The 11,063-nt window shown below is 41.7% G+C and overlaps 1 protein-coding gene across 1 annotated transcript in view; it reads left to right on the top strand.

The window, feature by feature from the left end:
- Positions 1-893: 893 nt before the first annotated feature.
- LOC311129281 (anoctamin-4-like) overlaps positions 894-11,063 on the top strand; it is a gene marked incomplete at its 5' end in the record, with an annotated part of 33,087 nt that continues 22,917 nt past the window's right edge. Inside the window, 3 exons of the mRNA XM_084161569.1 lie at positions 894-1,134; positions 2,321-2,401; positions 6,972-7,213. Of these exons, the coding sequence (XP_084017695.1) occupies positions 894-1,134; positions 2,321-2,401; positions 6,972-7,213 (564 nt within the window). The remainder of the gene's footprint in view (positions 1,135-2,320; positions 2,402-6,971; positions 7,214-11,063) is intronic.

The following is an 11,063-nucleotide window of genomic DNA, read 5'->3' as shown; positions in this document are numbered from 1 at the left end:
CATGCAAACCATCCACAATTTAGAGTTTATGGGTAATGCATTATTCTATTTAAATTTGACTGCTGATTCATTCATACATTTTTATGTAGACATTTTGTGCAGGATAATCCCTTCTTTTGAGCGAGTCCGTAATTGCCTGTAGCCACAGATCTACAAAAATAATAATTTGGTGGGTGCTTATAATTGTTAGTCCTATTTCTTTCCCACATCCCAACTCCCCCTGAGACACCATAAGAGAGTGGGATCACAGGTTACCCTATCCCAATTCTAGCCTTATCATTTCGGTTGAAACCACTGGCATTAGAGCTAGTGAAATTAAATAGGCTACTTCATGCCGCCATATTGTTCTATAATAGCATTATACATTACGTTTTTACACACAATGTGCTATATGCTACATAATTTGTTGTTTGACGTCAGTCAAATGTAGGCTACTTTTCAATAAAAGGTTGTGTACTTAATCAGAAAATGCCTCTAAGGTTAAAATATATGTAATGGGCTTAGGCTACAGTAATATGCTACACTCATGGTAAACTCATAAAGATACGTATTTTGTAAGAACACGTCCATCTATTGATCTGTAGCCTATGAACAGTCAGGAAAGTGTGGCAGGGTGCCACCTGGACCAAGTCCATGAAAACCACGCCTGTCCCAAACCCTTCGCCGCTTTTAAATCTATCGACCTTATTCTCCAATCTTTCTGGAAGGACGAAGTCAGGGTGGACGATACCAGAATGGCAAGCTAAATTATCAATAAGAAACCGTTATAGCTCCTGAGTAGTTTTAAGCTAGGTTCTGTATTTATTTATAGTCATTAAAATATTAGCTACACCTGTGCTCGAGACATGTAGGCTGGCTAACATATCCCAGGCTTTGAATTGAACTTGCTGGTGATGATGCTCGTGGATCATGACTGTTCTGGGACTGATGTTCGGTTGGTTCGTCAGCTCAACAAGGGTATGAGGATTCAACCAGGGATATGCAGCGGAGGGACCGAGCAGCAACGAGGATGTAAAACTGGAGACGTCAATGAAAATATTGTTTGTCTGCAATCTCAGGATGAAACGGGACGGGTGTGTCCTGGAAGCCCAGCACTAGCGACAGACACGCGGCTATCCTCCTGTTCCACAGCAGGTGAAGTCCAAAGAAAGCATTGTATATTTTTTCTGTAAGGTTTTCAAAGTAGGCTACAAGAGATGAATGAAGACAAACGAATCCCCTTCACGCAGGAGCGCTTATATCTGATTCTGGAGATAAGTCTTGGTGCATGGGTGGTGATACAATGTAGCTGAGTTTACAGTGCGCATACAATTTACACTAACATCCCACATTAACTTTAAATTAAAAATTTAAGAGCAGCCATAAGCAAGCACATAGATGCTTAATATAAATAATGTATTGTCCTGATGTAGCCTACATGTGATTGTTTTTTTTATAGGCCCCACTCTGACAGTTATTAAACATGAAAACATGTATTTCCCTTGATGACCCAAATTTTATTTGTTATTTCTCAGCTCATCAGCCATAGGTTTCAGGGTTGATTTTTCATTTGACTGGGTGACCCTCATAATCTTAGCCAGCAAAGCTGCTCCCTATTCACATTCATCCATTATGGAGAGTCATTGACATGCATGCACACCAGTATTCCAATATGACACTAAGTGTGGAAATACAAGATGTGAGTCTTTTAAACCTTTTGCATCATGTTATCTGAAGTAGGCCTATGTCATTGTTTGTAAATGTTGGCACCCTTTCCCCTCAATATAATTAGCGACGTTTCCAAAATGTTAATGCATTTTTGCTAATTAATGACTATTGCATCTTTTGAGCAGTCTGACTCAACATAGGTATTGTAGTGGACATGGAGACAGTATTTAGACAGCCTTTACTTTAGATACATGTTGGATAGTTAGACAAAAATGTTTTCAGAGTGGCGACAACAAACATCCCCCTGAATGAAATAAATGTATCTCTGAGTACAGTATTGATTATATTGCAGCACTTGCCCCATCCCAGACACAAAAGTCTGTCCAAAAAATAGACATTATTTATTTAGTAAGTTTCAGCAGCCTCTGGCAAGATTTAGGTCCTCCATAAAAGCGAATCGAACCAATGGGGGTGTTTTTGTCTTCTGCTCTAAAACACAAAAATGTCCTCCAAGAAACTCCGAAGCAGTAAATCGACTACTGTGTGTGACCTTGCATGATTTTTCTGGGATAAATCCAGGTTATCTGGGGTGAATGAAAATGTCCTTGAAGGTTGAGTGTGATGTGAGAGTAGCTCTGTTCAAGGGGAACCAATGATGATGTTGTCTTTCCAGACCGTGAACCAAGCAGTGGCAGTTACAACGTCTCCACTGGAACTGGAACCTTTTACAGCTGCGTCAGTCAGATCACCATCGGTAATTGCACTTTACAGAATGTCTTACTCTATATCCAAAAGAGACCGCAAGGGGAGGCTATATTTGGTTTGGCGGGAAAAAGTCACGCTGAAACTTTCAGAAATGTGTGGAAAATAGACCCTGTGTGAAAATGGTGACCAAGCCAAGAAATCAGCCTTTAAAAAAATAAGTCTATCCTTTATCAGATAGAAGTACACAAGAGCCAATATCATGCATCTTTTACACCTGCACATGAACAATTCCTCAGGTGCTGTATGTGGAGTTCTTGACAATGAAATTGATATAGAGTAGCCTAGATAAAAAGCTAATGTTAATGGCTGCATGGATGAGTTTTTGACCAAGCACAAGTCTTTCACAGATTGATCATTCTAAATGTAGCCCACATGCTTTACCTTGAGACAAATCAATAGCCTTCCTCAATAAGCTGCCTTCAGAGGAGTCAATATACCGCCTGGATGAGCGTGATTTAAAAGCTTTCCCCATTGTTTGGCCAGAATAGGGTAATCAGCATTAGGATGGGTCCCCTAAAGCGCTAATGGACGATCAGTCTCCCCTAATTCAACCCTAACGTTTTTTTCTAGTCTTTACTGTAGTAAGTGCTGTTGAATATTGGAAATGAATAAGCGTATTATAACCATGGACAATTCCTGGATTACAAGCAAATGGTGTTCTAAAGTGATGATCTACATCTAATCAAATTTATTGAATTGATTTATTGATGCAGAATATTACCCTGGTCAAACATACTGACTGCTGCACTCACCATTGTTTGACTTCACTTATTGACCAGGCCAGCTGATCACAGCCCATGATGAATCCAGAGACAATTCTATTTTACTGTAAACAAATTGACAACAGACTTTCAGCATGGGCTATGAGGTTGAAGGAGTTGTCCGTAGAGCTCAGAGACAGGATTGTGTCGAGGCACAGATCTGGGGAAGGGTACCAACACATTTCTGCAGCATTGAAGATCCCTAAGAACACAGTGGCTTCCATCATTCTTAAATGGAAGAAGTTTGGAACAACCAAGACTCTTCCTAGAGCTGGCCACCCGGCCAAACTTAGCAATCGGGGGAGAAGGGCCTTCGTCAGGGAGGTGACCAAGAATCCGATGGTCACTCTGACAGAGCTTCAGAGTTCCTCTGTGGAGATGGGAGAACCTTCCAGAAGGACAACCATCTCTGCAGCACTCCACCAATCAGGCATTTATGGTAGAGTGGCCAGACGGAAGCCACTCCTCAGTAAAAGGCACATGACAGCCTGCTTGGAGTTTGCCAAAAGGCACCTAAAAGACTCTCAGACCATGCGAAACAAGATTCTCTGGTGTGATGAAACCAAGATTGAACTCTTTGGCCTGAATGCCAAGCGTCACGTCTGGAGGAAACCTGGCACCATCCCTACGGTGAAGTATGGTGGTGGCAGCATCATGCTGTGGGGATGTTTTTCAGCGGCAGGGACTGGGAGAATAGTCAGGATCGAGGGAAAGATGAACGAAGCAAAGTACAGAGAGATCCTTGATGAAAACCTGTACTGAGTTAAGGGTCTGAATACTTATGTAAATGTGATATTTCCTTCTTTTTTTAAACATAAATTAGCAAAAATGTATAACAACCAGTTTTTGCTTTGTCATTATGGGGTATTGTGTGTAGATTGGTGAGGGGGAAAAACAATTTAATCACTTTTAGAATAAGGCTGTAACATAACAAAATGTGGAAAAAGTCAAGGGGTCTGAATACTTTCTGAAGGCACTGTGTGGTAGTAGAGTAGTGGCCTGAGGGAACACACTTAATGTGTTGTGAAAATTGTTATGAAATGTAATTTCATGTAATATGATGCCTTAATGCAACATATATTTTAAAATATTTTTATATTTGTGTATTGTTGTGAATTCTTAGATACTACTGCACTGTTGAAGCTTGGAACACAAGCATTTTGCTACACCCGCAATAACATCTGCTAAATATGTGTATGTGACCAATACAATTTGATTTGATTTAATGTTGCTGGACCCCAGAAAGAGTAGCTGCTGCATAATGGGGATCCTTAGTAAATACAAAATAATACAAATCTAGCCCAATTCTAGGCACCTGCATTGTAGTGTACCTTGGTCCCTCTAAGAGGCAGGAAGTGCTGGCTGTGGGGATCTGGGCCTCACGTTCCTCAGAGAGCTAGGCAGGGCATTTTTTTTGAATGACTGCGACAGAGATGTTGCTTAGAACACACTGTATCATTCAAACGGCTCGTTGCATGGATGGTTTTAGAGGGCACCCTGAAGCACACGCAGGTGGTGTGGATTACCTTGTATGCTATAGCATTTCAAGTGGTATACAGTTGCAATGGCAATGGAGATTGAGATTTCCCAGGGACCCACTACATTTGCAATGGTAGGAATAAAGATTTATGTTAATGAATAAATAGTAGTAATAAAGTTGCCACCCAAAGAAGCTAAACTTTTTTCCTACATTAATTAAATTTTAGCGCTTGCTTCAGTGTAATATATAGCCTTATATAAAAATGCAATGAATTATGTATTACTGTCTACTGATGCTTTACACAGCATTAATACGAAGGCTGCTAGCAACACCAAATACAAAGTGCCCCTGGTTCCTGGTCTCCAAATGTATGTTTTGAGATGCCAGATTCATGCTCTGTCTTATTGAGCGTACTGTGCTTCTTTCTCAGTTAAAGATTTGCTGCTGATGTATACTAAAAGTATGTGGATACCTGCTCGTCGAACATTCATTCCAAAATCATGGGCATTAATATGGAGTTGGTCCCCCCTTTGCTGCTATAATAGCCTCCATTCTTCTGGGAAGGCTTTCCACTAGATTTTGGAACATTGCTGTGGGGACTTGCTTCCATTTAGTCACCAGCATTAGTGAGGTCGGGCAATGATGTTGGGCAATTAGGCCGGCTCGCAGTCGGCGTTCCAATTCATCCTGAAGGTGTTCGATGGGGATTGAGGTCAGGGCTCTGCAAGCCAGTCAAGTTCTTCCACACCAATCTCGACAAAACATTTTTGTGTGGGGCTGCTCGGCCATGGAAACCCATTTCATGAAGCTCCCAACAAACAGTTATTGTGCTGACGTTGCTTCCAGAGGCAGTTTGGAAGTCGGTAGTGAGTGTTGCAACCGATGTCAGACAATTTATACACGCTACGTGCTTCAGCATTCGGCGGTCCCGTTCTGTGAGCTTGTGTGCCCTACCACCTCACGGCTGAGCTGTTGTTGCTCAGTAGTAGTGTATCTTATAAATGTGCTGGGGTAGTGTCTCCAGAAAAGCTAAAGAAGGCTTCCCTCCTCTCTTTGTTCTTTGGTTTGCTGCTCGTTGAGCGTGGATAGAGGGAGAGAGAGAGACATCTTCCCCCCTCTCTGTGGTTTGCTGCCTGTTGAGCGTGGACAGAGGGAGAGAGTCATTTGCGTTCATACAATATCTTTAGGATTGTTGGGTTTGTTGGCAACCTTCCTGTGGTATGCTTCAAAAGCAAAGTCAATTTCATAAAATAAACTCAGTTAAATCAATTCAAGTTAAATGTACACTATGCAGCACACTATCAATGTTACCATATTTTTCTTTGAAGGAATTCAATTTATTTAATTCTACAGCATTTACAGAATTTATGGACTTCCACAAAGGTGCTTGCAGTTGGAAATGTTGCACAACACACCTTTTAAATGATTTAGTTGTCAACCGTCAAAACATAGTTTTTGTCATAAGTAGCTTCCTCATACTTAGTTATGATACTTCCCAAGATGTATGTGGAAGTAGACCACTCACAAACGAGGAACGGAGATGGACTCATCAGACAAGGGAAAGGACAGTCATGGAGTTGGCAAAAATCAACCACTAGAGAGCAGCATTGTTATGGACATAGCCGCCCCATTTTTCCTTTTGAACTGGGAGAGCGAAATATGTCAGCATTTTTCTAAATTGGTTAAATTAGGGAAGCAGAACCCTGAATTTCTGAGATATGGGAAATGTAATTGTAAGTGGAAACTCACTCCTCCAGAGAGCAATAACCTTAGTTTCTTTATCTGTCTCCCGAGTGGCGCAGTGGTCCTGGTTCGAATCCAGGCTCTGTCGTAGCCGGCCGCGACCGGGAGACCCATGTGGCGGCGCACAATTGGCGGGGAGGGAATGGCCGGCAGGGATGTAGCTCAGTTGGTAGAGCATGGTGTTGCAACGCCAGGGTTGTGGGTTAGATTCCCACGGGGGGCCAGTCTGAAAAAAATTAAATAATGTATGCACTCACTAACAGTGGGTCGCTCTGGATAAGAGCGTCTGCTAAATGACTAAAATGTAAAATTATGAAACAGGAAATTATTTTATTAATATCACTAATTTCCCTTTTCAAGGAATAGGATTTTTCTGCAATGTCTGACTTTCTGGGAACTATTCAATATCAAGGATTTTCAAAGAACCCTGACATTGCTATAAGAGAAATTGACTAAGTATGCAAGTTGCAAGGACAAGTGTTCACATTCGCATGCTTTCCAGGGTTATGTGCTATAGGAGGGGAGTCTATGTTTTGAGAAACTCTTTCAGTCTGAGATATTAATATTCCTTACAGGGTTTGATCTCGGGGGCCAAGTGGCCATTGGTATCTCCCATTGGAAGAGTCCATTCCCTCCCAGAGGTCACCCCCTGTGTGACAGTCCTGATGGGGTTCGCTCCGAGGCCTCCGCCGCCGCGGCTCCGCAACTCCCTGAGTACCCAGAGCCAGTGTCCTGTCCTGCCTCCCTGTCAATCAACCCTGTTTCATCCCACTGCAGCGCCAGCCAGGAGACCATCAGCGACAGCAGCACAAGTAAGGTTTCACCTTTCAACTTTGAACCCTGACTTCATTCTAATTTCAGCCATGTGGTTTGGTCCCTAAGAAGCCAGTCTAGAAACGGCTTATCCTGTCAAAGCTCAGAACCTTTGGCGTTGACAGTAATCCGTGTAGATGGCAGTAGTGAGAGCCATCAGGAGATGTATACTGAACAAAAATATAAATGCAACATGCAACAATTTCAGTGAGTTACAGTTCATATAAGGAATAGAGTCATATATTTGTGTTTATATTTGTGTTTACAGAGTTTATATTTGTGTTCAGTATAGATGTGCTGATTCAAGTGATAATGACAGTAGTGTCTGTGCTTTTGTGAGTTAGGCCAGTACAGTGTTAGGCCAATGGTGATGAGTCATATCGAGTTAGTCTGTTGGTTCTGAGTTACACAGAAGATAGTATCCTGAAATCACATTATAGGATGAACACACCTGGGTCGTTCCATGTCATTTCAGCAAGCCATGACACCCACTACCTCAGATTGTTCTGAAATTGTTTCTGTAGTTAGAAACAGATAAGATGTCCTGCAACATTATTTTGTTGAAATATAATTTGTTGAAAATCATTTGATATCTGAGACATTAAGCTAATTGATTGCACCCAAATTGGCCATTTTTTATTTATTGGATTCATATAGTACCTAACATCCGATTTGGACCCAACTTTTTTCTAACAATGAGTAAGACATGAGGAATCCAAAGAAATGGTCATAAGCCACCAACAGGGATCCCACGCCAATCCCACCCCAACAATGAGTATATAGTATCAGTTCTCTGACTGACAAGTAGTATGGAGCTGCGGCTCTGAGTATTGTTTCTTCATCCTATGTAATGTATTCTCAGTAAATTTGGTGTTTTTTTTTCCCCTGTTCAGAGAAATGTGTCATTGAAGTTTGATAGGTATATGTCCCATCCTACATCCTTTTATTACCAGGTTCTTACCACTAGATTGTTAATGTTATGAAGTAAAAATGTTTTAAAGAATCCCCCTCCCCATCAATGTTAAAGGGTTAGTTCACCCAAATTACTGAAGAAATAAAAAATTCCTTACCCTGTAAGCAGTCTATGGACAAGGTATGACAGCAATCCATGCTTTGGTTTTATTTACCTTGTGTGACTGTCCTTATCTATCAGTGTATCAGTGTTTTGTTACTTGTCATGTTTTGTATTTTTTGTGGACCCCAGGAAGAGTAGCTGTGACTTCTGCAAAAGCTAATGGGGATCATAATAAACAAACAAACCTGGCCACTATTTCAAATGCTAACTTTTTTGCATTAGTGGCACAAATCCAATGCAAGTCAATGGTAACTGTAAGTCGCTCTGGATAAGAGCGTCTGCTAAATGACTAAAATGTAAATGTAAATGTACCTATATTAGCATTTTCGCGCTTCATGTCCAAATCATCTATAAGTAACATCATTGAGTTACGCAATCCATTTTGTGTTACTTTAGAATCATTTGGATATGAAGTGTGAAAATGCTAATATAGGTACTATTGTCTTGCATTGGATTTGTGCCACAAATGCTAAAAAGTTAGTATTGAAACAGTGGCCAACAAATCAAAGCATGGGTTGCTGACATACCTTGTCCATAGACTGCTTACAGGTTAAGGAAACCAATATGTCATTTTGTAATTTGGGTGAACTATCCCTTTAACATTTAAGGGGGGATTCTTCAATATTTTCTCACCTAATAGCAGGAACAGCACCATCTAGTGGTCAGAACCTGGTAATATCCGGATGTAGGATGGGACATAAACCTAACAACTTCAATGACTAATTTCTCTGAACAGGGGAAAAAAAACATCAACAAATTCACTGGGAATACATTACATAGGATGAAGAAACAATACTCAGAGCTGCAGCTCCATACTACTTGTCAGACATAGAGAATTTATACTATATACATTTGAGTTATTTAGCAGACGCTCTTATCCAGAGCGACTTACAGGAGCAATTAGGGTTAAGTGCCTTGCTCAAGGGCACATCAACAGATTTTTTACCTAGTTGACTCGGGGATTCAAACCAGCGACCTTTCAGTTACTGGCCCAACGCTACCTGCTGCTAGGCTACCTGCCACCTCAATATACTAGTTGTTGGGGTGGGATTGGCATGGGTGTGGGTGATCCGTGAGTGGCTTTTGAACATTTCTTTGGATTCCTCATGTCTAACTCATTGTTAGTAAAAAAGTTTGTTAGGTACTATATTTATTGAATATTATATGAATCCTATACATAGAAAATTGCCAATTTGGGTGCAATCAATTAGCTTAATTTCTCAGATCAAATTATATTTCAACAAAATAATGTTGCAGGAATGCTAATATTATCTGTTTCTAACAACCAAAACAATTTCAGAACTTCTTGAGGTGGAACGACCCACCTCTGACCTTTTGAAATAATATGTGGATGCTTTCCACTTTATTGGTTGACTGTGGATCTAAATATGTGTCAATATTGGAATGGAATATTTGAAATACCATACTGTACGTCACACAATCTAACAATGCTTGAAAAAATTCAGTGCTGAAACAAATATGGTTGTTACACACACACACACACACACACACACAGTGCATTTCTGGTTAGCACACTGTGTTCCAGTTGGATCCTGCCTGAAAACTAACAAATTGTTAAAATAGTGTAACTGACATGGTAAAGCGTACAGCAGACTTTTGAAAACACACTTTTGGAAAGCAGCCAGCTATTATATATGTAGGGTTTGTTTAATTTGCAGTAGCGTGACACTCACTCTGAGTATTGCATGCAAGTAGAGTGACTAATGGTAGAATTCTCTAAGGGATTCCTCCTTCAAAAGATACACACTGTACACTGTATTTGTGAATGTGCATTTGTGTGAGGTGCTGGCTTTAAAAGAACAAATTGACACCCAGAGCAGCAGCAACTGTCATTCCTTTGGTCAACAACGACACTGATACAGCCAGCCCAGCTCTGATTGGCTACCCTCAAAGCTCCTCTCCCACGGATTGGCTGACGGGTTGACTGATAAAAAATACTGATTGTCTTGCAGCTCTTTAGCTCTCCCCCCTCGCTCTCTCCCTCTCTCTGCATAAACATTCTGCTTGTATTTTTCCCTGAGAGAGGATCTAAGCTGGTCTCCATCTGTTTCTTCCTGAGCTCTGCCTCGTGTTGGCTGGACAGAGGTTTATATAATCTGAGGGATGTTTTGGGGATGAGCAGAGTGTGTGTTTCACTGTGAGTGTGTGTGTGAGCGTGAGGGAGCTCAGGAGCTAGAGCAGAGTGCTGCGGTGCTCGGGAGTGGAGGTAAATATGGGGAATGCAGCTGATCGCCTCTGCAGAAGGTCATTTTCCATTTCCCGCTGCGGGGTCTTTAGTGCCGGAGCCAAGTTTAGCTAGTTATAGCTACTGTAGCGCTTGTGGAGCCTCCACTGGGGCGGCCCCGGGGCTGTGTTGTCCTCTCCTCCTGTTGCCCTCTGAGGGGTTGAAGCTCTCCCCCACTCCACCTCGCATGGTGAGTGCTGCAGGCAACTTGTTTTAGACCCACAGCAGTGTTTTTTTTCTCTGTAGTGGTTTTGCTGCAGTGATTCTCTCTCACCCCCTCTCTGTCTCTCTCTCTCTCCCCCTCTCTGTCTCTCTCTCTCTCTCTCCCCCTCTCTGTCTCTCTCTCTCTCTCTCTCTCTCTCTCTCTCTCTCTCTCTCTCTCTCCCCCTCTCTGTCTCTCTCTCTCTCTCCCCCTCTCTGTCTCTCTCTCTCTCCTCCTCACTCACACTCTATGACCCACATGTACTCTTCTCCTTTTACTGTCTATTATCTCTGTTCTCTTTTCACACTGTTGTGTTCCTGAACCATACAGGC

The sequence above is a fragment of the Coregonus lavaretus genome (genome assembly GCF_964263955.1).
Source record: "Coregonus lavaretus genome assembly, chromosome: 5".
Lineage (NCBI taxonomy): Eukaryota > Metazoa > Chordata > Actinopteri > Salmoniformes > Salmonidae > Coregonus > Coregonus lavaretus.
The sequence above is the reverse complement of the archived record's forward strand: the minus strand, read 5'-3'. Positions and strand labels throughout refer to the sequence as shown.